We start from the raw sequence: 27,941 nt of genomic DNA on the forward strand, positions 1-27,941 counted from the left end.
GGGAGGGAGGCAAAGCACGACTGCAGGAGGGAAGAAAAGAGTCGCCAAAGCCGGATGGGATTCCAGCCCCGGGGAAAAGCCCCGCGGCAGACGGTGCCGCCGGGGATGTGGCTGTGGGGCTCTGCTCTCCAGGTACAAGGGCCGTAAATTGCGAGCAGCATCACTGGGAGCATCTCACAGACGATGTCGTGTTTTGCAAGAGTCACCCCATTGCCTGGCCTTGCGGGTGGTGTTTTGGCCACCGCGGATGTCCAGTCAGGCTAGGACACGGGGAACCCTTGGGAACCGCGGCGGGTGGTCTCAGCCCCTTTTCAGAGCCTCTCGCCGAGCTTTAATCACCTCTTGACCCAAGGCCGGCTCTTCCTGTGCCACTCGCGGCACAACTTTCCCAGGCGCGCGTCCCTCGCCCGCCGCTCGGGGCTGCGCGCACGCCGCTCCCGGGCCGCATTGTGCCGCCGCTCCTCATTGTTCGGGGAGCCTGACCTTTTTCTTAATTAGCTTAAAACCGCACAATAAAAATAATAAAAAAAAAAAATCTAAAAAGGGAAAAAAAGGAAGGGAAAAAAAATAGAAGGGAAAAAACCCCCTCGGTAAAAGCCAGTCGCAAATCAAAAGAGGCAACAGTGAGAGCAAGCAATGTGTCACCACAAGTGTCCGAGTCAATGGAAACCTTGTTAGGTGGGGAACAAGGGTCTGCGCTAACAAGCTCTTATCTGTGTTTTTGTTTTCTATTGAAGGTGCATGTCATTAGGAGGAGTGTTAACAAGAGCTCTCAATAGCTTCATATGGCCAATGGCCTCTGAATATTCATGAAGGTGTGAACAGAATGTGGGAAAGCGGTGGAAGAAAAGGCAAGAAAAGCGGCAAGAGGGCTGATTGTGCCAGGAAGAAAGGAGCCAGGGCTCTGTGGGAAAAAGGGATCCTGAATCCCTCAAACAAGAGCGTATTCCCTAGGCAAAACCTGTCCTTCAAGCTGTGGGATGGTATTGATGGAGCCAAGGAGGTGGGATTTTTCTGAGCAGCGCTGGCAGGGAACCAGCTTCTGGCACTTGAGGTAACAGTGCCCACGTTTTTTTAAAACAAAAATCACAGCAGCCACTGGCACCTGTTTTTGGAGATGTGCAATCCTCTCTCCAGGCTTATTGGATCACAGGAAGGATCCAGAAAGTGTTTTTCCGTGGATGCCCGATATTGAAACGGGGATGAACTCACAGCAGATAGAAAAGAGAGGAGGCAAAGGAGCAAGTCTGGACTGTGCTCCAGCACTGTGGTGCTCATCATGCCAAGGGAACAACTCATCTACACCCAGACAAAATGGAATCACAGAATCAGAGACTGTTTCATTTGGAAGGAGCTGTAGACATCATCCCCTTCCACCCCCTGCCATGGGCAGGGATGCCTTCCACTATCCCAGGTTGCTCCAAGCCCATCCAACCTGGCCTTGAACCCTTCCAGGATGGGCAGCCACAGCTTGTCTGAGCATCTCCATGGCCTCCTCTGGACTTGCTCCACATTCTCCTGATATTGGGAGCCCCAGTCAGACACTGCACACCTGCTGCCCAGCACCTGCCTCCCCTCCTGCACTCCTCTGCATCCCCAGCTCTAGAGAAATCCCTCATTTGCCTCTGGCAAGAGCCCAGCAGGGTTTCCCAGGGGCAGCCAGGATAAGGAAAGATGCTTTTCCTATGCATCACCTCTGTAGGCTGTGCAGCCCCTGCTTGTGCTCAGTCATGGGGCCAGGGATTTCAGCTGGGCTGGTTTAACACAGAGCTCTTGCTCTGCTCATTTTGGAGCAAAATTATACTGCAGAGTTGCCTCTTCTTGAAAGGCTCCAATCTCGCATGTCAGTGCCAGATAAATAGTTTTCATTCAACAAATCAATGAATAGAAACAAAGTACAGCAAAATAATGTCAAGTCATTTCACTGATAACGACAGCTGCTGGGCTGCAAGGAGACAGGGAGAGCAGGAGGGGGTGTGGGGGGAATAGATTAAAAAATGTAAAAAGCAATGAATCACAGCTGGGGGGAAAATCATAAAACCACAAGCCACCGCAGCTCCCACACAAACATACACGGTATTTACTCATCTATTTCTAACGAAATTGCAAGCAGAATAGAAATGAAAAGAGGGAGGGCAATGGTGAAAGCAAATTGTTCAAACTATCTTTGTTGGAAAAGCAAAAGGGCTTTTCTTCCAGCAGGAAGCAAACAGCATGGCTCCAAGAGCTGAGGGAGGGAATGCAGTCCCAGCCCTGCAGCACCACTCCTTCCTCCCACAGGTCCCTACCTTGCTGCTTTTGGGTCATCATTTCCTTGCTGCTGGTTTTCACCTCGGAGCAGTCTCTTGCTGTTTGCTTTCAGAAGAGGAAATCCTGATTTTGGGAATTCCCTGGGAAACACGCAGCCCTGTAGGGCCAGTCCAGTGGAGTTGTATGCCTGTGCCGAGGAACTCAACTGAACCAGCACTGGTTGTCCATAGGTCTGTTTGGCAGGAGCAGAAATGATTTTTGTGATGCTGGGGAGGAAAACACAGTCCTTTAATCCCAGCTGCCATTTGCAGTTTTGTTATTAAACCCATAAAATGACAGGAGGGTTAACTGTGCTCGGGCCCTAAGTTCTTCCAGGAAAGATTTTCCTGTTATCCTGTCCCAGACCAGGACACCCAACACCCAGTCCCACCCAAACACTAAAAATATACCACGCCTTTAGCCTGAAAGGACTTTGCTAAATCTTCACTCCTTCCCCTCACACTTCAGAAGCCTCCGTGGATGCACACTAAGGATTGCAAACTGGGAACCTTGTATAGGAATGGGGCAGAGCACAGGCCAGTGCTTCCCCCTCTCCTGAACAGGGGGTGCTTCTCTGTGGGTGAAAAACCAGGAATAAACGAAAACATGAATTTTATCTGCCTTGAGCCACCCCCCAGACCTTCTGGGACAGCACTACATGGAACTGGGTGCCTGCAAAGCCCATTCTGCTCAGAGAGACAAACAAGAGGCTGAGCACAAGGTGACTGTAGGAAGGGACATCTCTTCTCTTGCACTGCTCATTCCATGCACGCAGGTTCCTCTGCCGGGGCACCAGGGCCACCTCCTCCCCCGTGGCACTTGTCCCACCTCGCCAGGCTGTGTCCTGCAGTCCCCGGTGCGACAGCTCCGGCTGGTGGCTGCCGAGGGCTGCGAGCAGCATTCACATGGAAACAGGAGAGGGAACATGGCTGTGCCAAGGAAATGCCTGATCTTCCTGATGGTATCCATCTCCCGAACCACAAGGGACAGGAAACATGGCAGATGCTTTTGTGGAACACCCGACGTGCATCAAACACACATCACTGCTGCTTTCCACAGCACAACGAGGGCACAGATTTAATTACACACCAGCTCTCCTAAATCAAGGAGAGAGACAGTTGAAAATAGGGTGGAAAAAAACCCAACATTTAATTCAATTTATTTAGCAGCATCTTTATTGCAACAAAGGTTTTGTAATAAAACGCAGCAAAACTAATGTCTCCACTTTACATGATTAAAAGCCAGGGAGCTCGGGAGGGGGAGGGAGGGAGCCCAATAAACCCACTGGAGTGAGACATGCAATTTTGTTAACACAAACAGCAGGCACTTCATGTTCTCCAATTCAACACCTGAACTTCTACTGCGCTGAACAGCCAAGGAAAAAACGCAGGAAGAGCTCTCTGCCCCTTCCACAGGGGCACAGGGAAAGTCTCTGTAGGGTTCTGGCACTGAAGGAAACAGGCAGCCCAAGGCAGGGCCCTCACCTGGCCAATGTTTCCCTTACTCAAACTCTGTTATTGCCTGGGCAGGGGTTGGGTGTCACGGCAGCAGAAGGACAGCCGGACACACAGACACACACAGCAGGAGCACAGCCCACTTCTCCTGGCAGGGAAAATGGGTTGGAACTTGGGAGTATGAGAATTCTCCATCATTTCCTACCCAGGTTCAGGCACAGGTTCTCCAGGGTTAAAGCATTACTACACTATCCCACTCAGAAAGTTTTTCCATAGCCTACTTCCAAACGCCACTAGTAAGCAGGGAATGCATTTTCCATTCTAATAAAATGAAATTAGTTCTTTTCAAAGCTTTGCTTGGTGCTTTGAGCTCATTTTTCCATTGAATTAGTAAAAATTAAGCAGTTCTGGGTAGATACTAACTTTACTGTGTTCTGAATAAAAAGGAGGTGGGGGTGAAACCCAACAGCTTTGCACATCCCACACTGACAAGGCATCACTGGAAGCTGCACTAAAATGGGGTGAAAGAACGTGCTTTCACCAGAACACAACCAAACCCAAGCACCTCAAAAGACAGGAAACTGCCTGCACCAACACGCTACAACTTCGGTATCTCAGCACTCAGATCCCCATATTTCATTTATGTTCTTAAACATATGAAGACATTCATCTCAAAGACACCTGTGCAACTAAATATCCACCATGCAAGGAAGGCTCAGTCCTGCTTCTGCTCAGAGCAGGGCAGACACAGAGCCTCTGGAAGGCAGAGGGGCCTCACAGGGACATACCAACCTCTGGTTTGGGAGCCACAGCAAAGGCTCCTCCTCAAACTTTTTTGCTCCACAACTTCCCTTGCATGTGCTCCCCCAGGATCTCACCAGTTCTGCTTAAAACTCACGTTACCCAGGAGATTTTTTAACATGCAGGAAGTGACCAAGTACAATCCCAAATATCTAACAGGCTGGAAACCTCCTTGAGTGACATTCCCATCTCCAGGACTGGAAGGTACAGCCTTGTCCTGCTCCTTGGCCAGGCCAGCACTTCACCATATGAGGTGCAGGAATACCACTCCCCCCAAAAATAAGGATGCAAAGTCCCTCAGCACTAACACCTTCCTACCTCTGCAGTCTCGATCACAACAGGGCCTTTCTCCACTGGGAATTTAGCTGGAATCAGACTTCATCTAAGGCATCTCTTTTGCAAGAACTACAAAACTCTGGTGATAAATCCTTCCAGCACTTCCACAGGATAAGAGAGCACGGGGTCTTAAAGTGCTTAACTACAGTAAAAAGAAAAGAAAATGGTAGGAAAGAAAGAATCCATAATTTACATTGCAAAACAGAGCAGTTACAGTATATTGTACTTTAATAGCTTTTTGATGTATATATTTTAAACAGTGGAAGGATGCATTATTAAAAATTCTATGTCAGCACTTATAATCACATCCTGCTTCAAATCCAAACCCAGCCTGGTTTACTCACATAATGTTTAGTTCTTCAGTCCCCCAGAAAAGCACTGTTTGATGAAGGCCATTTTTGTTCTGTTTTTTAAACAAAAGGATCAATTTCATCTTAAAAATCATATACATTTACATTCAAGGGCAATCACCTCTAGAAAAAGAACAAAAACACCCCCAAAAAGCAAGTTAATTTAGTATTAAACAAAATATAAACAACCTTGGAAAAGGTGAGTACTATCCATGGGTAATTTTATACATATATGTATATATGAACAGATATAGATATATGTATATATAATACAGCATAAACACGTTGGGAACACAATGGAATTCCAGAGGAACAGCTTATTTTTGTCTCTACCCACTGCTGTGTTGCACCTGTGCTCCTCTCTCGGTGCTGGCTGTATCACACTCCCAGGGATGCTGCCTTGGCTTCAGCCACAATTAACTGCTAAGAGAAGACATTCCTGGAGCTGGGCTCCTTCTCTGCCACGCCCTTCCCAAAATCAACCCGTTATTGACCTGCTCATGGTGTTTTAACTGATCCACTTGGAACCACTGCAGCCTGAAAACCAGCAAACAGCCCCACCAAGGCTCCCCACTGCGGAGGAAACTCCCTGCAGCCTGCTGGCTTTGGCTCCTTCGTGCATCCCAAAAACCAGATCCTGTTCTCACACACAGCTTTTAGAACTGTGGAACTGCCCCAGCTCCCCCTGCTTTGGTGCACCTGCCCAGCAGTTTACTGACAAATGATGCAGTTTGATCTGATACAGCCAGACTCTGCTAAATCCCAGAGTTCTGGGATCAAGCTGAACAGTACAAAATCAAGGAAAGTACAAGGTTACAACATGTGGAGTTCTAAGAGCATAAAGACTGATTCCAGATTTTCAGCAGATGAAAAGAAAATCATGCTGTGCTTCTCTCTAGGACCAAAACAGAAAGGAAGTTCTTGGGTTTCTAAGAAAACCATTAAAACTTATCAGAGTCTCAAAGGCAAGTCCCAAAGGGAGAATTTTCTAGATTAAAGAGAACCATTTTCTGTGGATTTCTATCCTAAATTACCTGTTGCCAGTTAAAAGTGCCTTCACACACTTATGCTTTTCAGCCAAGCCTGCTGCTTAGTTAAAACCTCAGTAGCAAAAACACAGCTGGGACTGCAATTCCTTGAGGGTTACCTGAAGCTGTACAGAAAGGGGTTCTCAAAGACAGCATCATCATCATCATGCACAGTAGTGCTAGAAAGGACCCAGGAACAGGGGACTGGACAGGGCATGAGCCTGGGAAATAGCCCCTCATACATGAGGAAATTCAACAGAACAGCTCATATTGCCTCACATGTCAGGTCTCCCCACACATACTCCGCAGACCTTGGAATTAGAGTATTGAATGTCTACATTGTAACAGGATGCATATGCCAATATCATGCTGATGGGAGGGTGAGGAAGGAGTATTGCAAACCCAGCTCCAGAGTGAACATCAGGGAAAAATCTCAACAGGATGCACTTTGAAGCTTGTTTGAAAGTTTACAGTTTCTTATTTTTAACTTAAGTTAGTCTGCACCTCAGAATAAAAGATTGTTATGCCCATATCACAGTAAAGTATTAATTCACTTCTCCACTGAAATCAAGTACAATCAGGATAGGTTCTCAAGCTGCTGGAAGAAAAGAGAATGATTTATCCTAGGGAGAAGGAATCAAAGAACCTGGCATCAACTGATCTGAATCCAAACTTTAAATAAGTTAAGAGGCAGCTTAAAAGTCTTTCTTCTTAAAAAACAATTAACATCTAGACAGGAGATGTGTCCAACTTGTGACCACCTTCTAAGGAGTGAGACACATCCCTTTCACAAAGCATAAAAGCTATATGATAGCATTTAAAATTAATAAAAGTTGTAACCATTCAGGTAAACTCTTGCTGTGTAGTGAGTAAATCATCCAGTATAATGCAATAAGATACCAAGGAACACACTGTAAAAATACATCAATTATGCCATAATTCTTCTAAAAAGTGAAGATCTGGTGCTGTAGAAGTACGTTAATTTCAGTTTCAGCTCGTCCCCCAAGAGAACACCCATGGTACAGTATTATACCACAGACATTGGATTTTATTTACAACTTAAAGTTTAATAACTAAAGTTATTAGATCACCGTACTTTAATTTCCCGTATGGCACCAAATTTACTTTTAAAAAAGTGTCTGTGAGGGTGTGTACGTGTGGCAGGCACCAGAAAGCAACGTTCCATTCTATTTTCTCTAGTTTCCTACACCTCCCTGTCCGGAGAGCAGCTTGGAGCAGAGTTCTGAGGTCAGTCACATGGCCTTCATGGCAGCAATGCGAGAGCCCAGGTTCTCCTGCAGGTAATAGAGCAGGTGCAGTTCGTAGTGCTCCCCCGACTCAGGGACCCTGATGCTGTGTCTCTCCTGAGGGTAGATCTGAAATGTCAAATAAAGCCGTCAATATCCACAGGAGTTGAAGGTGCCAATATTTAAATCAGTCCCAGAGCCACATTCCAGATGTCGGTGTAATGTCCCTGCATTAAGTCTGCACCTGAACTGACACACCTCATCCTCCACTGCCTGAACCCAGGAGAACCCACTGGGATCCAGCTGTGCTGGAGAGGATCAGCCTGGCTGAGCAGAGGCAGCTCCTGGCCAGAGCACATTCCCACTTTGGCAGTGTGGTGTGGGACCCCTGGGCTCCACCTGCACTGAGCCAGCAGGGTTTAATTAAATGCAGAACCTTGTTCCGTGCTGCATGAACACTGCTGCACTGCCTTCCAGCTGCAGATCTCTTCAGGAACAGCCTTAACTGCTTATTTGCCCATTTTTTCTTTTTGTTAATTCATAAAATATTAACCTTTTAAAAAATGCTTGGCTCAAATGCTACAATTTTATCCTAGAATTCCAAGGTGTCCAGCACAGCCATGGTACAAGCTCCAAAGCTGGACTCCTCCAAGACACACACATTATTACCTTTACACCCTGGTTCTGGCCTTACCTGTAGGTCATAGGGTTTCCCAGCTCTCACCAAAAAGCTGAGCAAAATACTGGTGTGTGCAAAGTGAACGTTCTCATCCAAGAATCCGTGTAGCAGCAGCAAACGGTTTGGTCTGGGAAAAGCAAGAGATAAACAGCTCTAGACAGCATCCCACTCATTTCACAGTCCACACACATCCCTACAAAAACACTCCCCAGAAAAGAGCGTTTGCATTGAAAGCAGTAATTTCACAGTTGTAAACTGCTCTGGATAGGCACATTTCTCAAACCTGCTCCTTACTCCTCTGAAAGTTCTTCCTGCACATGCATATTATAGTCAGACATTCTACCTGAATATCTTATTTATTTATCAGCACTGCTTCTTAACCTGGATAACATGAGGCCTTAAACCTTGCTGATTTCAACTATTTGGCAAGAAAGACCATGGCCCCATCTTGCACTGCTGAGCCAGCCTCAGAACATAAAAAACATCCCAATTAACTAATTTTTGTTTAGCTTAAAATAGCTCTAATGTGCTAATCAAATTGAGACATGTTTGTAATTTCTTTAGACATTAAATATAGTATAAAAGGGCTTACATGAAATGGTCTATAATTATGCAAATGTTCATTTGAATATTAAGTTTATTAGTGTTGAGTACTGTTGGTTTTTTTCTTAAATATTATTTAATGTGAGCGTTTGTGATGAGAGAAATACCAAGAACAGGGAGATAAAAAATATGTCTATGGGGCTTGAACTTTCCTGGTAGGAAAAAGAAGACAAGAGCCAGAAGCAAACTCACTCAGAAGGAAACTTCTCAGCCTGCATGGCCACGGATCCCAGGTAGTAGCCCTGCTCGTTGTGCTCCGGGTGGCCCATGTAGCGCTCCGTGTAGCCCGTGTCGTAGAAAATCCACAGCGTGACGGGGGCTCCAGCTATGGCCACCTGCCAGTGCCACAGAGAGGGCAGTGACAGCACTGCCCCCTGAGCTGGCAGTGACAGCACTGCCCCCTGAGCTGGCAGTGACAGCACTGCCCCCTGAGCTGGCCACGTCCCTCCCTCCCACGGCTTCATCCCACTGTGACTGTGGAAGGAGCGAAGCAATGCTCCTGTCCCTGCCCCAGTTCTCACACACAGCACAGCTCAGCTATGATCCACGTGTGCTGGAAACCAGGAAGAGCCTACAGGTAAACTGGAAACAGCTCTAAACATACCCCCTGCAAGGGATGCTGAGGGAAGTGCATTCTGTGAGGTTTTGTGGGTTTGGGGCCATTTGCATGTCTAACAGAAACAACTCCCAAGGACTCCACGAACTACCCTGCACAGCTACCACCAGCTTGCAGAGAGGTTTGTGAAAAAAATACCCAGAAAAAAAAAAACCACCACCACAAAACCACCTAAAACTCCTCTGCCCCTTTGCAAGGCAGGTGTTTGTAAAGGTAAAAATACAGCAAGTGTTAAGGATTGAGACAAATAATTATTAAATGTCCCAGTGATATTAAGGTTGGACTTAAAGAAAGCAAGAGTAGCCACAAAGAACAAAACACATCTCAAGGGCAATAACCAGCTCTTGACCTCTACCCAAAGGTGGTCTGGCTGTTTATTATAGTGGTCTAAAGTCAGGCAGGCACAAGAACCTCTTTCCAGTACGTCTCCCCATCCCCAGGCTGTCCTCCTGGCTGCTTCAGAACACACTGCTATGCAGCAGCATGGGCAATTTGATCTGGGAATAGATCAGTCTGCAAAGGAACTACTCTCTCAGGGCCAAAAAGAGGATGAGAAGGAGGTGTTGTTTTTCACCAGGATCATTTCCCTTACCTGGTTCACAACACAAAGAGCTCAGCTGGCACAAAGTGGGCAGCAGCTGACACTGCCCTAACGTACCTTCAGCACAGATAAACTGATAGGTAGAGGTACAGGAGCACAGCTAAGTCATTGCAAGCTCAGCAGTCCAACAGTTGCTAGAAAAGCAACTTCTCTCTGAAGCCACCAAACAGAAGAGTGTTGAAGAAAACAGCCACTGCAATGTGTCCTAACTTGTCTAGAGCAAACTCCAAGGTTTTTGTGCTGTCACCACCCATGGAAGTCACACTATTAAAGGAAAAATTCTGTCTGCACCACCAGAGTAAGTACTCAATGCATGAACATACCCTGAAGATATCTGACCTCTGTGTTAAAGCCATTAGGGAGAGGTAGCCTCCGTAGGACCAGCCGTGAATGCCCACACGCTCCAAGTCGATGAAGTCGTACTGGGATGCCAAATACTGCAGCCCTTCCACCTGGTCATCGATTTCTATCTGTCCCTGGCAGGGCAGAGACAAAGTTCTGCTAGTTACAGGCAAAAGTTACATTCTCAGGATTGCCCAAGGTAACCAGCTTCAGAGCTTTGGTACTCAGGAGTGATCCATGCTCAGAATGCAACTGTCCTGCTTCATGTGAGCTGCAAATTGTATCTGTGAGGAGCCACAGCCTTGTTATGAACCACCCTGTGTTAAGCTGGTTCACAACCTCAAACCATGACATTTTATCTTTCCCACATCAAGTATCTTTCCTCCCTCAACTCTCACCTATACACACTTCCTGTCCCCAAACCCCAGGAGTGTCACACAGGCAGTGCTGGGCTCCTTCAGTGCTGGTAACACTGGCACTCAAACCCATCTCTGGCTGAGAACAGAGCCAGACTCAGAGCCCACTTACCATTTTGTATTTAAAGGCTCCTTCAAACTTCAGCCCTCGGTGGCAGGAGCCCCTGTTGTCAATGACAACGACAACATAGCCTAAAGAGGCCAGGGTGTTCAGTCGGAAGTACTTGATTCCTTTAAACCGGTTGTTCACCAGCTGTACCTGGAACACATGAGCAGCACAGAATCCAGAGGTCACCTCTTAATCCAATTTCAGATTTTATTTATATTTACCTTCCTTTAAATGCTTTAAACAATTTTGTAATTTTTCAAGATCCCTACTCCCTACTGCAGGATTCCCTCTCCCTGCTATGCAATAAACTCTTCTCCCAGTAAAACAAGCCATTCTGTGTCACAGGTATGAAGAGCTCAACTGAGGTCCAGTGAAGCAACTGGAGAGGAAGGAGACAGAACTGGGAACAAGGACTACCTGAATCCCTTTTCTCCCAGTTCCAGCTCTGCTACTCCACACCTGTCCACAGACAAGTGGCAGTGCCTGGATCCATGACCTGGGAATGAATCCTTACAGCACCTTTGGCCAAGCACCTACTCACCACACAAGCAAAATGCCACCTGCTGCCCTCAGCACAGAGCAGGAAGTGTTCCTGCAGGACAGCAGTGGAGTGATCCCTGCCAGCCCATCCCACTGCTCACCAACTCACCTGAGGGCCTCCATAGATGAAGAGCACTGTGGGGTACTTCTTCCCAGGCTGTAGGTTGTGGGGTTTGTACATCATTCCATACAGTGTGAACCCCGTGGAGCTCTCAAAGGAGAACACTTCAGGGGGAATGTAATCAGGAAGAGGACCTGTCATGGGAGGAAACAGAGAGCCTGGTTTTAACAGGAATGGATGAGTAACACAGCTCTGCTGCACCACTGTCCTGTCACCAGTCTCACTGCAATCCCAGTGGAGCTCTCCCACACTTTCCACTGGGTGTGGCTGGACCCAGGCAGAGACTGGCAATGCCCCAGCCCTAGGTGAGCCCTATCACATTCCCATCCTGCTCTCCTGTGAATGACAGTAACTCTTCTCCCCTGTCAGCCATTACAGATGTCCCATCCCTTCCTAATCCCACTTAGGACTCCCTACATTAACACATGGAAAGCACAGGACATGGAGTATACCTCAGGTAAGGAGAAATGAAAGGCAACAGAGATCCAGTGGAGATTATAGCCCAAGAGCTGTCTCATGAAGACACGAGTAGGCAGCAGCACACACTATTTAAGAAGTGCACCTCCCTCCCCAGGAACACTCTCTTTAGCAGGCACATCACACAGAGCAAGTGAGTGCACTTAAATCCCTCCCTGAACTAAAACTGGCAGGAGAAAATTGGTAATTTCCACTCTAAATTCCTTCATGGTCTGTTTATATCCATTTGTTGCTGAGCTGAAAATGTCCCTCCTGTACTTCACAGAACTCCTCACACAAACCTGAGTTTCAGAGACAACACTGGTCAGCCACAACAGCAAATCTCAAGCAAGCATATGTTGGGATATCTTTTACCCTGTGATCCTCCTTGTCCTTTTCCTGTTCCTCACCCATGCCATTACCTGCTGAATCTAAAATGGTAGCCCAGAATTCCTTAGTCCTATGAGCTGCATCATCTTCTGACCCTGTCAGCCGATACAGTGACACACAGTGGGGGTTCTTCTGATTACTGTACTTGCTGATGAACATGTCACAGTCCTGAGGAGAAAAAGAACATGCCTTGAACTCCTTGGTGCACAGACCCATGCAAGTGATCATTTCTTTTGCATTTAGATCCTTCAGAAGATGCTTAAGGACTGAATTAGACCAGAAATCTGAGCACTTTTGCCTCTGAAACACTACAGTCCTTAACACTCCAAACCCAAAGATACACCTGAAAATTAAAGAGCGGCATGAGGACCTTGTCACACATCTTCTTCTGGGCCATGAATTCCCAGCTGGATTCCTGGAACTCCACCCAGTGCTGCTCAGGCTCATCTCCTCTGGTGATTGCTCTCTAGTCCACTGCAGGCAGGGAGTCAGGCTCAAAGAGTTTCAAACAATTCATCCCAGCTCCTTTTGCCTGAAGCGAGCTGGAGAGCAACGGAACCGGGAGGTCAAGTCTGGTCTCCAGGATGGTTTTACACACCGACTGTACAACGCACAGGAGGGAACAACACAGCCTAAAATCTGCTTTTGTTATATATCAATACTGCCCTGTCTGCTGAGTGACAGGATAAACCTGGGCTAAGGCAGAGCAGCCCAGCCAGCCCTGGCAGGCACAGGTACCTGGCTGACACAGCAGGCGTGCGAGTAACCGCGCTCCGTCAGGCGCTTCACCTCCCCGGGGTTCTCGTAGTTAACAACGTACAAGTGATGCTCCAGAGGTGAGTCTTTTGTGCCTTGGAAGTACACCAGCTTTTTGGCTTCATCCACATAGATCTGTCAGGAACAAAACAAACAGCACATCCCTCAATATCCAGTTCTACCAACCCAAAGTCTCCCCCAATCCCTCCTGCCCCACTGCCATAATGCTGAGCTGGAGCCCAGCATCTGCCAGGGATAAACCAAACAACTGTTCTCACTGTCTACAACTCCATCAGTTTGATTCAAATGATCAAAGAATTCACCCAGCTCAGAGCTAGAAGAGCAGCGGTTTGGGGACCATTCCTTCCCACCTTCTGCAAGTTCACAAGTTATACAGAACAGAAATACTGTGTATTTTGGCTAAAACCACACTGGATTAAATAGATTTATGCTGATCCCTCCACGGAACCATCTCCCTGCAGTGTGTGTGGCAGGATATCCATGAAGCAAGAGCAAGACTTACGTTGGATCCATGTCTGCCAAGCACTTCCCATTCCCCACTGGTAATTGCTATCTCCTCTTTGATGAGGCACTTGAAGTCACCTGCAAATAGCCAATGTACAGAAATTTTTATTTCTAAAAATATTTTGTCACTTGCACAGAAAGAAAGGTTTATACTGAACAATTGGCAGGCAAAGGAAATATGAAGTGTCAAAAATGGAGTTTTGCAAGAACTCTGCTTTTATAAGATGATTTCATTTCCCTTAGAATGAGGGAGATTTAGCAAGGAACAGAAGTCAGATGCATTCAGAGAAATCTAATCAGCCCAAGATATAATGCTCTGTGGGAAAAAGACCCACAACAGTTGCATGAAGCTAGGACCTCTAGTAAAATTAGGCATATTTTTTGTGCATACAGAGGTCAGTAGGTGCCTTCAACACACACTAAGTAAATTCAGTATCACAGCATGAAACTGTGAATTTAAGAACACATGCTGTGGAAGAAACCACTCTGGGTCTTTGCACACAGCAATTTCCTGCCTCTGAGCAAGACCAAGTTCCAGCAGTGAAGAGGAAAAGCCAACTACGCCTCACAGTATCACAGGGAGCTTGTTTCCCATCTGGTTTTTGGAAACTTTTCCCTCTAGTCCATAAGGAAAGATCAGGGTTAAAACTAAGGCACGCTGAAAACAGAATAACCCCTGTACAATTTCCAGAGGAATGACTGTGCACTGAAGTGCTCTCCTAAATAACAGCAGAAGTTTCCAATAAGACCATAATTCCTGCCAGCTGGAAGGATATTTATCTCCTCACTGGTCAGCAACAAATGCCCAATTAAAGCAGCAGAACAAGTGCCCTTACTCGGAGCAGGGAGGCTTCCACAGGACCGTTTGTACTTGCTCTCCTTCAGAACCGACGTGACCTTGTACAGGTGCCGGAAGCCTGTTTTGCACTCGGAGGCAAAAATGAACTCTATCTCATCTTCATGGCTTTGAGGGAAGACATGGAAGATATCATGGATCTGAGGAGACAGAGCAGTGGATTGTTGTTATCAGCAGGACTCTGGCACTGCAGTCACACAAAATACGTTCCTCCTGCTGCTCAACACAGACCACACAGTCCAGGTTGTGCAGCACGGTCCCTTACTGGGAGAACCAGCCACACTTGGAGCCAGGGGGGCCTCCAGCCAGGGCCACACCCCTGCAGCTCCAAGCTTTCTGCCAGTCTAACTCTATATGCTGGTCACCAAACTAATTAAGTTTTTCTGCACCTTCCCTTCTAGCTTAGACACAGAGGTGGGTCCAGCTCTGCAGACCTCTGTCCTGTGCTGCCTCCAAGTGAAAGATTATTCAAAGAATGATGAGCTGGCATCATCTTCCCACTAATCAACATGCCAGCTCTTGCTTCAAGGGACAATCTCTGGAGGACTTGGGAGCATTTTCCTTCACAATATGAGCTGCCAGTCAAGAACCACTTCAGACAATAAAAATAATGGAGAAAGGGAAACTCACTGCACCATCCTGAAACCAAACACTAAGGAGAGAATGTGGTATCTAAGAGAGCAGCATAGTGACCATTCACTGGAAGGCTTTGTGCAAATGGTCTCTGCTGAAAGATGCAACTATGTGCCAGTGATTGACGCTCCCAGGCACACCTCCAATGGGATGTCACTGCAGAGACAGGGATCTTTATGTGCAGCAGTGTGAGGAGAGGCATAGTTTACAGCAGTGACCAGGCACACCCATGACTGCTCTCAGCACAGGCCCTGCAGCTCACCTCCCAGAACATCACACCCTTAATCTGTTTCACCAGACCAGATGTAGTTCAGGAGGCGTTCAGTGCCTGTTAGCTGAGTCTCAGGACTGTTCACCCAGTGCCATCTTGATCCATTTTTGTTGCCTAGAGGATATTTCATCTGGTGGCACTGCTGGTGCTAACAACTGGCACCAAGAAGCTGGAGAGTGCCAGTGACACTGTGGGGAAGGGGCTACCTGGGAACACCCAGAGACCGGGGCTCTGCTCCTCTGAGTACTGCATCAACTCAAGCACAGCAGGTCTGTTTTCACATCCCAAATCTGTTCTCTGCATCCTGTTTTTTACAGCAGGAAGCACTGAATATGCACCAAACTTGCAAGATGGGATCACTCCCCTTGGCAGCACAGTAACATCAACGGTGCTCGAGTGCTACAAACTGCCAGAGAAGGCTGAAATTCAAATTCTTACATTTATCCAGATGTCTGTAGTTTCTTCATAAATAATGAAAGGTGTAACAGAATCTGGTACAGCATCAATAAGTTTCTGTCTTTCCATTGCATCATCTTCTGTGGGGATGAATAATGCAGGAGGGATCAGGACTATCTGAAGCCGAGTTTGGGAGCGATCCAGCAAGATGGACCAGATGCTGTTGAGGACACAGATATTAGAGAAAATGACATACAACCATGAGTATGGCACAGGTCTGAAAATCTCAGCAGACACTCAGTAGCACTAGGCGTTTTGAGGGAGTCAAGAATATTCAATTGCAGATTAAGCCACGTGCAAAATTTCACCCACATAAACAAATCTCTTCCATAATACAATAACCTATTTTGCTTAATTTTAATATTGCATAAGAACTGCAAGTTCAAAAGTTTAACTCATTCTGTTCTCCCCGATTTGAATTGTGCTTCAAGGGAGAAAGAGAAAAGAAAAATCAGAGGGAATAATGAAGCAGAAAAAATTTCAATTGAAATTGCAGGGTGCTTGTGAAAATACTATTGTTAGATCTACACCTGGCAGAGAATAACACTGGCACCCAAAGGGACCAGCAACAGCCCCTGCCATGTTCTGATGGCTTTATATGTAGCTCCAACAAAAATTCTGCAAAAAGCAGGATAATATAGCAAATGTGTCCCTGGATTTCTTTCAGATTTAGATGGGAAAGAAATTAAAAAGGTGAAAGCCATCTTTAGAATCAAAACCTGGAGGAGTGCACTTCTGGAAAACCATGGAAACATTTGGGTTGGAAAAGACCCTTAAGATCATCGAGTCCAACCATTCCTCCAGCACTGCCAAGCCCACCACTAAGCATGTCCCCAAGTGCCACATCTACACAGCTTTGAAGTCCCTCCAGGGATGGTGATTCCACCACTGCCCTGGGCAGCCTGTGCCAGGGCTGGACAACCCTTTCAGTGAAACATCCTTTCGGAGAAGCTTCTGGTGAGTTAGAAACACTGTACTACATCATCTACAGGGTTAAAATGACATGCAAATGTAAGTAGCACTTACAGCAGGTTTTCTGATCAGTAAGTCTGGTCAGCAAGGATGGTCCAGTGGTTAGGGCGCTAGCCTAGGGCCTGGGGGACCTGGGCTCATTTCTCTCCTCAGCCACAGACTTCCTGCGTGACCATGGCAAGGCACTTAACCTCTCTGGGCTTCAGTTCCCCATCTGTAAAATGGGGATAATAGCACTGCACTCTCTCTCACAGGGATGCTGAGAGGACACACACATCAAAGGCTGCGAGTGCCCAAACCCAAAGCAGTAGGGCCAGGGAGCAGAGAAAGACACAAGGAGGGCTCTGGTTTGGCTTTTGGAAAAATGGTCCCCTTTGCACAAACAAGTTGGTAGCAATGTAAAAGTGAAAGCAGGCTTAAGCTGGAAGAAGACAGAGACCACTACAATCTGCTTCTGACTGTATGACCCCAAACCCTCTGAGCAGAGACAGGATTAACATACGCACTATTTTCCTTCTGGCGTCCACCCAGCTCTAGCAATGTACTCTACTCCTTCAAAGAGGATCTCGAAGGGCTGAACTAGCTCTTTATCCACAACATCTGCAATCTGTTGACAAAGCAGCAATTCAGTGACACTGAGATGAACCCCCACAACCAGTTTTTCATGCACGATGAGAGCCTGGACACAGAAGACTTTTTCTGTGCAGCTCATGCAATTTAGATTGTTCAGCCTTTGCAACACAGGGGACTGAACCCTGTCTGGAGCCAGACCCCAGCACAGCAGGAGAGCTGCACACTGCCAGGACAGCAGGGCTGGGACCAGAGAAATCTGGATGCTGCTCACAAACCCATCATTCATCTCTCACAACTCATTTGAATTCTCAGTTCCCCCCTGTAAAGGGGAGGTGATTTGTACCAAGCTCTTTTGTAGGATTTTCACAGACAGGTGCTGAACATCCTGCATGACACCCAGTTATCCATGTGGTTCTAATCCATGAAATGCAATGCTGCAGTCTGTCCCTGCTGGGACCAGGAACAAGTCCCAGTGGTACCCAAAGGGTCCTGAAGGCTTTCCCTGCCTTTGCTGGCTGACATCAGCATCACTATCCCAGCAGGTGACTGCTGATGGCTGAAGTAGCTCAAGAGTTGGGAGAATTCCAGTAACTTATGGTTGCTAATGTATCTATTTGATAAGATTAATTTCCCATCTGTCCAAAGATCTTGGACAGATCTGTGCTGTGGAAATTTCTGCATCTGTTTAAAACATCCCAGGGCAAAAGCAAAGTTCATCTCTTTCCATATGTTCATGCTTTTGTAAAGTGATATACTGTATTTGCAATCCAATTTTCCCAATACCTGCAGCCAATCAAGAGATCAGTCACACAAGATGGTCTAACCATCCAGACCTACAATACTCTGCTCTGCAGCTGAGTTCACACACCAGTGATAGCGAAGAAAAGCACAGCCTTGAGAAATACTGCTGCACACTGAGTATCTGCACAGGAATGAGCCAAGGGCACTGCCCCCAGAGAAGCCAGGAAGCCATCACAACCAGGAAAGTTTCTCTGTACAGAACTGGAAAATGAATTTTACAAAAAAAAAAAAAAATCACAGCAATTAAATGTATTTGGCAAACAAACAGAACATAGACTTACTCTGCCTTCTGCATTGATTGTCACTTCAGAGATCTTGAAAGTGACCTTTGGATTTGCTGTACCTATAAAAACAGATGTTAACAATCAGGCATCAATTGTTTGCTGTGCATTATTGTGGTGTTACTCACACAGGACTGGAAAAGGCAAACAGCAGAATGCTCTTTGATCAAATAGCCTCCCTGCATGTCTGAGAGACAGCACAGAACCAGGCAGGGAAAAAAGAAACTGCAAATGTGAGGAGATTTAGAGGATGTAATCCTGCAAACTGATCAACAGCCACGCTACTGTCCCAGTCAGTCTTCTCTCCTACAGGCAGTGGATGCATTTCCAGGGTGGATGTAAATGCTCAGGAGTGACTGGGATAGCAAAGCAAGCTCTGGTTCACTGTTTGGCTGTTATTCCAAGATGGTACATAGAAAGTGATCCAGTGCTAAAGAGCATCTGTGAAAATGAAACACCTAAAAACCTACTGCCATCACTAGTGCCATTATAATAATAAAGCTACATATTGTTTAAGGGACTTGGGCTTTTGTTAGCTTGTTTTCTTTGCATTGAATAGATTGTGCTTCAATAGAACAGAGCCATGGCAAAATACTGTCAGAAATCTGAGTGTTCACAAACACCAAAAAACCACAAGGTGTCACCTCTTGCTTCCCAGCCTCACACTGAACCTTTCTCTATCCTTGATACAAGTAGTAAATCAGGAAAAGCTTTTCTAGTGAATTGGGGAATTGACAAGATCTGAATGAATTCTGCAGCTTGAGAAGGTCAGCCAAATAGAAGATATTTCTCAAAAAAATGAAGATTTCAGGAGTGAGGAAAGAGAGCAAACCACTGTTACCTGAGCATTGTGTCCTGCTGTGACAGCAGGGACACCTCAGAAGGGATGAATTGTTCAAACTTGCCCCCACATCTGACAGTGAATCAGCCCTCAGCAGATCTGATTAAATCCCACTTCCCTGCTTCCAGTGGCACTCCACTTCATGCCTGCCCTCAGCCCTTCACTGCTGAAGCCTCCAGATCATCCACTGTGTGCAAATGTGACCACAGGTGGTTTTTCTGGCAGTGTGCAGCAGTACAGGTTTGCTGTTCAAAGCCCAAGAGCAGTCCTGGAGATCAGAGTCCTCCAGAACTTGAACTGCCAGGGCACTGCCAGCAGCTAAACAGAAACCCTCCCAAAACCCCAAAAGGCTGTAATTCTGGAGCTGATCCCTCAGAAACACAGGGCTGTAAGGAGAATCAACTCCTCAACAACTCAGGTCTTCCAGCATCCCAGAGTGGCTCAAACAGTGACAATGAGAGAGGGTTGCTGCCAACTCCTGACACCCAGAGCCCTCAGTAATCCCATGGCTGCAGTATCAGCACAGTCACCAGTGACTCACCCAGCCTCCAGAGCAGATTCCCAAACACATGTGCACCACCTGGACACCAATTCAAAGACTACCCAACACCTCTCTGCTCTAGGCTGGTAGAGTCACTGCTGTCAGGCACATGGAATAAAACAGGTGTCTTCCAGAAACAGGGATGTAAGTTCAGGGTCTCACCAGTTTTGGGGTATCGGAAGGAATCTGTTCTTCTTGTCTCCAGCATGGGTGATGTGACATGGATAATTTCTACCTCTGACTCATCGTTTTCTTCATAAAGAATTTGAAGAACTTTACCCCCATCCAGTGCTGTAAATGAATTAACATTACAGAATTACAGAACAGAATTATCAGTTATTGCAGGCATCAGTACTCTCTCAGGAGCCTGAGCTGATTGGAAGGATGAAGAAAAATCCTATAAAGCCTGTGACTCATGTTTCATTAAGCAAAACACTGAGACTCCTACAACTCCCACCACTGTTGTGAGAAGGGAGGTTTCTCCTCCCAGTGCTCACAAGGCCTCTGTAACCTGCCCCCTGATGCAGAAGCTCCAAAGGAGACAATTTCCAAACTGCATAAAGATAAACAAGAGCAAGAGAGAGCTCTGCACAGGATAGGGCCTGTCAGACACCCTGGATCCCCACACTTACTGGGCTGTGCCTTTGGGCACCACCAGTAGCCAGTGTATCTGTCAAACTCCTCCTGCAGCACAAAAGTAGCCACGCCAGCAGATTTTGGATCCTCCTCAACATTGGCCAGTTCTAAAAAAAGACACCAAAAAATTAGTTCATGATGTGCTGCAGAACCAAACCAGTTCTGCATTATCCCAAACACAGCCCAAGTTCACCCCCAGGGAATAATTACACGATAATAAATCTGACTTCTCAGCAGATTTGTTTTCTGCTTCCAGCCTTCTCTGTTCATGTATACAAGGAGGATTTAATCCTCTCTGACATGGCAGCTTCTTTTAGGAAAGGAAAGCCATTCTCTCTTCTTACTTCTACCTAATCAGGCTCTCAATTAGTCCAGGACAGAAAATGTTCTCTCCGCCTCAGTGCAGTGAATTGGAAGTACAACTTTCAAGAAAATCAAAACCCCAAACCTTTCTGAACGACTGAAACTGAAAACATGAACATTCAGAAAAATGAAAAGCATCAATATTTCATTCACTGTACGAACCAAAAGTAACAGACTTACATAACATCTCAACATGATGACATATCCATAGGGCTTCAATATTTTTCCTGTTACCCTGGAGGTAACTTAGCAGCACGCCATAAATAATTATCATCTGAGAAGGAGTCATTGCTACAGTTTATTTTTACTGTACTTACATAATATTTTAATATTAAGCATTTAAATAGTCTAAAGCCTTATTATGAAGTGTCAGAAATTTCAGTTGACTAAAATTCAAATTATATAGTTTAAATACAAAATGAAATTGATTTTAAAAGTGTTTTATCCACAATTTCCCATTTTCTTTCTTCCAGGATAAATGCCCAAAACAGAGTTGAAAAGGGTAAGAAGTAAGAACCTAAGTTATTGAGTATGAGGGGCAAGCAGAAGCCCCAGTGCTGTTCAGAAACGGCCTAAATTGTTCCTAAAAGTCTCTGCAGCCTGATTTCACTGACAGAAACTTTCCTCCAGCTCTATTCCACCCACAGCTCCTCCACACAAAAAAGGCTGTTCCAGTGAAGAGCAATGTGCTGTGTTTCAGGAGAAGAGCCCTTCCATATGTATCCAACAAACAACTCATTCTGCCAGATTGCCCAGTGCAGGGAAAAGAATCATCCCACAGTATCTGCACTACAGGAAGTCTATAAATGTGACAAACAAGGGGGAAAACAGTGGCCATTACCCCCATTTCAGGAGAACCTTTAGTGCCATTGCTCAATGCAGTCTAGCAAGAACAAGTGCAGAGGAGGTAGAGGAATTGAATTCAGGATGCATTACCATTGTGCACAAACGTCAGCCTCCTTTCTTCCCTGGATTCTATATTAGATATCCAGATGTCATTGCAATGGATAAATGCAATCCAATTTGGATCAGCTGGACAAAGCTTGGGATCCATCCGGATATTTGGACAACTGGTCTCTACCAGAATGGGTCTTAAAGGCTGTTGCTATTTGGAGTTAAAAAGAAAAAGAAACACAGTAAGGTATAACACAGGAACACATCTCCTGAGTAACCTGGATTTCAGAAGACCACACTAGTGTGGACATTGACTTCCAATACATGTTTAGAGAGGAATCTACCCACTTTACACACAGAAAAATACTATGCAGATATTTTATAGGGAATGTTATGCCTCTACCATGGTCCCACCAGGCCTCTTTCCCCTGAGCTGAGGATCAACCTCAAATCAGAGGGCAGCTTGTGTAGAGAAGCCTGGCACTCTCTTAAAAACAGCACCCTAAGAGGGGCTGGCAGAACATGAAAACTTGTCCTCCAAAAGTAACTCAAGATACAGTGAATTACCCCTGACAACAGGGTTAGACAAACACCAGGCATCTATTATAATAATAATAATAAATTATTTCAGCTTTGAAGGCCAGTTTCAGCACCAGCAGAGTGAAGGCTGATTGTTCTGCAAGTTGTACAGTCAAATGGTGTAAAAATGGTGCAACATATCCAGCACTGACCACAGAACAGTGACCTGGCAACTGCAGCCCGGGGACAAAAGTTGTCTCTGATGTGACGTCTGACTCCATGAAAGAGCACGGAGCCTTTTGTTGCTTTTATGGACACTGCTAGTCATGACAAATCAAACAATCTGGTGTCCTGCCTTGCTGACACTATTTTACCATTTCTTATAGCCTTGCATCTGAGTTTCTACAATCATGGAAACACACCCCTGTGGATAACCCTGTTTCCAGGGTTATCAAGGTCACTTCCTGTGCCAGTGCAATAACTGCTGATGACCTGCTCTTTGCTCTCACTCCAAGCCAAAGGAGGTCCTTGCCAGAGCAAAGTCCTGCAGAGAGACAGAGGATGAGTAAACTCACGGTGAATCCATGGGGGCCTCCATCTTTCACATGGTAAATGCCACTCCCTGCCTGGAACAGGAAGGTGCCGCTCTCCCTGTGGTAATCATAGGAAGCAATCCCAACGGTGCCGATCCGCTTCCTCTCCCGCAGCAGCTCCTCTTCCCGGGAGTACATCCCATAGTCCAGGATGGCCTGAAAACAGGCAGAGAAGCCAATCAACACCTCTGCTCTGCATGCCTTGCCCTTCTTCCAGGAGCAGATGGCTGAGCAGACATCCTCCTCCTCCGGAATCCTGCTGCCGGCTGGAAGCCCACTCCTGCTTTGCCTCTGCCATCAGCACTCGTAGGTGTAGGCCACGATCAGATCCCACACAACTGTAAACTGACAGCCACTCCTCCCATAGCAAGGCCAGCATTATTCCCAATACTCCCTGGTATAAGAAAGCTCAGACTGAGGGTCTGTTATTTCTAGAATGTGCAGGAGAGGCCCTGCTCACTTTCACAGACATGCAGTGACTGGTCTGGTGGGAGGAGAGCACAGCCGGAGTTTCACGTCTGGCTGACAGCCCTGGGAAATAACACGGGGAAAAATCCACCTCATTCCATGTGGGGTTTGTCCCACCTCCTCCAGCCTGCCATGGTGCATGGGATGGGATGGTGCAGGCTTGCTAGGTGCAGCAGGGAAAAGGGAATCCACATCCCAGTGAGTGGGAAAGGGATCCTCTGCTCCAGCATGAGTCACGGAGCCACTGACTGATCCTTGGGGGAATCATCACTTCCCCTGCAAGACAGCAGGGAAGTGATTGGAGATTCCAGGCTCCTTCAGCAATCCCCAGGATCTCACAGCACAGAACTTGATGCAAATTAGCACTTGTCATCTCTGCCAGCAAAGGAATCATCCAGCACACAGAGAGGATAGAACTCTAAATACTGAGGAGAAAGCTGTGCTTCATTTTGGGATGGCTGCAGGGTTGGCATGTACAGGGAGAATCTTTACATTTTTAAGACAATAAACTTCAAATTTTCACGATGAAAACCCCAAATCCCACGTGCTTGAAGCAAGAAAGAAATCAGGACCCACCGGAAAAAGATCCAGAAGAGGCTTCCAGGAAAGCAGCAGGACGGCAGCTTTGTTTATGGTTTTGGGAATTTCAGAGTAGAAGAGCGTGTTCTCCCTGTTCTCCCCAGACATTGCTATTGTGAAAGTGAGGTGAAAAAAAAGTATATTAGATTTCTGTTAATAATCCAAACACTCTCAAAGGATGCCCAGGAACAGTTTCCCAGGCCCTTGCTACCAGTGGAAGTACTGATGGTCTCTGCACTGCAGCCTCGCTCTGGGAATTCCCTGCTTCACAGAAGTGCAAGTTACAGAGAAGGCAGAGAACAATCACACCCAGGCTTACCTCCTGCTGCTCAAAGCACTCTGTGTCTTCTTACTGCCCTTTTATTCCATAAGCTTTATAAATCAAGGAGGGCTTTTGTGCCAATTCCCCTGTCTGGGATACACAGCCTGTGTTTCAAAGGTAACTGACCTTTAGGGAGGTTTGAACATCCCTGTCCTGTTCCTCTCTCTCAGTGCTATTCAGATTTCTGAAGGCTCCTGCCCAGAGAGAGCCAGGTGTGCTCCAAGGGAAGGCCAAGCCAGATCTATGGCTCAGGAAGTGGCACTTGGGAAACCAGAGCCCATCCTAAGGGAATCAATCTCAACCCACCCAAGATGTGCTTGAAGTCAGCATCATCCAAGGATTATGACCCCCATCTTCTGAAAAGAGGAAAAAGAGCAGCAATTTTCTGACTGTGTCACTGCACAGCACATGCAAAGACTCTGTGAATCATAAACCTGAGCTTAAGCAAGCAGCCTGAGTGGCAAGCAGCAGGGCTAGAACATGGCTCTGGCTCCTAGGCCTCTGCTTCAGCCATTGCTTCTCTCCCTAATCCAGGTTTTCATGGATTTATTCAGCTACTGCAGCTCCTGACAAAAGCATTCCTCCATCACAAGGCCTGCTCCAAAAAACTACTCAGAGGGTTGCTCACAGTATCACTCATGGTGCCAAATCACTTCTATCAAGTGAACATTAATTAGTGAAACAATGCACAAGTGAGGCACTGAATCCAAGAACAACAAACTACGTGAAGATTTTTATTATTAAGACCAAAAATGTTGAGAAAAGTATTTACCCTTTAAGCTACCTCTGAGGTACACTGCTATTTATTCCCCACAGGATTCCTGGAAAACCTGCTCCATAGGTAGCTGAGGCACAAAGGACTTTCAAAATTACATTTAAAATCTCTGCTTTGGAAGGAAACTTTGAAGGAGAACAGGGTTCCACCCAACAGCTGTAATAAGAGAAAGGAGATAAACCTTTCTGCAAAGGTTTCTTTATCTCTGAAAGGAGATAAAGCTCCTGCACAGCTTTTGGAGAGAGTATTACTTGGAGTGATAGAAAAGGGACTGAACAGATTTCCAGCTTGGGGACATGCCCCAAAGGACATTTCCCAGCTCTTTTCCACGCCTAATAGGTCACCTCCAATCATACCACTCCCATGGGAGATTACCTCACAAGTTTTAATGAGATATTATGATCACAATCATGACTTTTGACCAGCAAGTGTGACCTGGAATCCCTTTAGATTTAACTGCCAGGAACACCCAGCTGTCAGGAACAGTCAATCCCAAAGAGCCCTGCAGTGACACTGTCACAGCCAGCTCACCCAGATAGTAGATCCTATCGGAATGCGGTCCTTCGGGATCATTTTTCTTCACAAAGGTGAAGTCATGAGGGGCTTTTGCCATCATGTATCCATGATACTTCCGTGTATCTGTGAGCAGTTTCCGAAGCTGGCTCCAGGAATGCCTCTCTACATAGAAAGGTTCCAGTTTTGGCTGCTCCTCCCTCGGGACCTGCTCCTCACGACCTGCAGTCTCAAAGATTTCCAGGCCCGGCTGTTCAGTTTCCATGGCTGCTGCCATGTTGCATGTTTCTGGAAAAAGCAGAACAGCAGAGCTTCAGCTCCAGCAAACCCTTGCTGCACACTCCCAGCACACCCCACAGCAAAAATGCTTTAAGAAAACTATCCTTTCATGTGGGGAATAAAACCCACAGCAGAAGGAAGAGAACTAGGAAACTCTAGGAAGAGAACTCTGGAAAACAGGCTGGCACCACTCAGCCTTTCAGAAGGGACTGAAGACTTCATTGAGCCACAGTCTTATCGTTGTGTTTCCCATGCCCACACACACCAACCACTCATTTTAGGTCATGAAGTGGATAAATTCTTCCCCTTTCAGCTCCCATCTGCTTCTTTCCCTCTGAGACCTCCACATATCACCTCACTACACTGATATCAGAACAGGGCATGATTAGGAGAGGAGCAAGAGCTGGAACACACAGCTGCTCAGAAGAAACAACACTGGTAGCTGATCTGGAACCATCAGACCATACAACACACAAGGCTTAGGCAGCTTATCCTTATTCCCATTATTCTCCCATAACTTCTTGGGTTTGTTTGTATCTCTGTTCAAACTAAGTTCAGAAGGGTCTCTAGCAGTGATCACCACTATTATATTGTCCCAGTTACAAATGCCAGGAGGGGACACAGTGAAAAAAGCATTTCCCAAACGGATTTATCTGCAACACAAGCCTTATCTGCCCAACAGGCTGTTAATTCAGCAGATATCTCTTCCTGCAGTCAGCTGGGCTTTACAAAGTGTATCTGACTGAAACTGTCAGCCCAGACGTCTGGCAAGAGGAAACCAAGTCCTCCCACTGTAAATCCCAGAGCTGAGGGCAGCTCCAAAAGGATCCAAGCTATGAACTCCTGTCACATAGTTCATTCCTGGAGAGCCCAAGGTGTAGGATTGTCAATCCTCAAAGGCAGGGAGGGGGTGTCTATATATAGCATGGAAAGACTGCACAAGTGTCATGTACACTGCTGGGGCAGAGCATGTTGGCCTGACAAAACACTAACACAGCCTAAATAAAGCATTTCCCTCGAGCAAACAGGCACTGAAGGATCGCTGGAGCTCAAGGCACAGGCTTGGGCAGCTGGCAGAGCTCTCTGGTGGACTGGCTCACCCATGCCTCTCCAGAGCAGCCGAGACATCTCCCCAAAGGAGTGAAAAAGAGATGATCTGCACCTGGACACAGACCCAGCTTAACACAAATAGTTTTGTTTCATCTTTGGCAACACAAACAAAACAAACACTGGTCCTTCCTCTGCTCACGCTATTTACAGCACAAAAATCCAGAACAAAAGAGCCCTGTCCAAATGGAAGGAGGGTCCAAGGCATGCACTGAGCAATGCTGTGCTCGAGACAGCTGTCAGGAACTGACAACGAACCTTCAAACCTGAACTGCAAATCTGAAGAATTCCAACAAAGAAAAAACCTCCTTTCCCCACCTACCCCCAGATGCTGCTATTTCTTAACCCGACCTACTTCTCGCAGCAAAAGGGATAGAAACCGAAGAGCAGCAGACGTTAACGAGCCGACAGCCGTGGGAACGGCCACCGGCACGGGAATGTCAGCCCAGGGGATGCTCCCGGGGTCCCTCCATGGCCGGGGGCAGGTCCCGGGGTGGGGCGGCGGGCAGACCGCGGCGGTCCCTCCACGGCAAGGGACAGATTCGGGGGGACCCTCCACAGCCGGGAGAAGACATCGGGGTGTCCCTCCACGGCCAGGGACAGATCCCGGTGGGCTCTCTCCGGCCAGGAGCATATCCCGGGGGAACCTGCACGGCCAGGGGCAGATCCAGGGGGAGCCTCCACAGCCAGGGGCAGATCCCGGAGCATCCTCAAGGCCGGGGACAGATCCCGGGGTGGAGGCGGGCACAACCCGGGGATCCCTCCACGGCCGGGGCGGCGGCCAGGCCTGGCCGGGGGCGGAAGGGGGGCCACCCCGGGTCAAGCCCCTTCCTCTCGCCCACCTCAGGAGTCCCAAGGCCCCCAGGGGTCCTCCCCGGAGCGGAGCCCCCTGCCCTGCCCCCGAGGTCCCGCCGGTACTCACGGAGCTCCGCGGCGGCGCTGCTGCCGAGCCGCCCCGCCGGGCCGCTGCTGCCGCTGCCGCTTCCGCTTCCAGGAGCGGCCGCGGGCA

The 27,941-nt window shown here is 47.1% G+C and overlaps 1 protein-coding gene across 1 annotated transcript; it reads right to left on the minus strand.

The window, feature by feature from the left end:
• Positions 1-3,441: 3,441 nt before the first annotated feature.
• Positions 3,442-27,908, minus strand: DPP8 (dipeptidyl peptidase 8). Its single transcript, XM_041418591.1, has 20 exons — positions 27,855-27,908; positions 25,565-25,834; positions 23,934-24,046; positions 22,872-23,045; positions 21,820-21,988; positions 20,517-20,627; positions 20,047-20,175; positions 18,503-18,564; positions 17,354-17,454; positions 15,858-16,035; positions 14,496-14,655; positions 13,658-13,737; positions 13,117-13,269; positions 12,411-12,546; positions 11,521-11,666; positions 10,875-11,021; positions 10,328-10,480; positions 8,980-9,122; positions 8,200-8,311; positions 3,442-7,634 (listed from the first exon to the last, which is right to left on the minus strand). Exons 2-20 carry the CDS (start codon positions 25,821-25,823, stop codon positions 7,512-7,514), a joined length of 2,649 nt encoding a protein of 882 aa, XP_041274525.1. The 5' UTR covers positions 25,824-25,834; positions 27,855-27,908; the 3' UTR covers positions 3,442-7,511.
• Between the last annotated feature and the right edge of the window lie 33 nt (positions 27,909-27,941).

This window comes from Onychostruthus taczanowskii, unplaced genomic scaffold (genome assembly GCF_017590055.1).
Source record: "Onychostruthus taczanowskii isolate IOZ18803 unplaced genomic scaffold, ASM1759005v1 scaffold6, whole genome shotgun sequence".
Lineage (NCBI taxonomy): Eukaryota > Metazoa > Chordata > Aves > Passeriformes > Passeridae > Onychostruthus > Onychostruthus taczanowskii.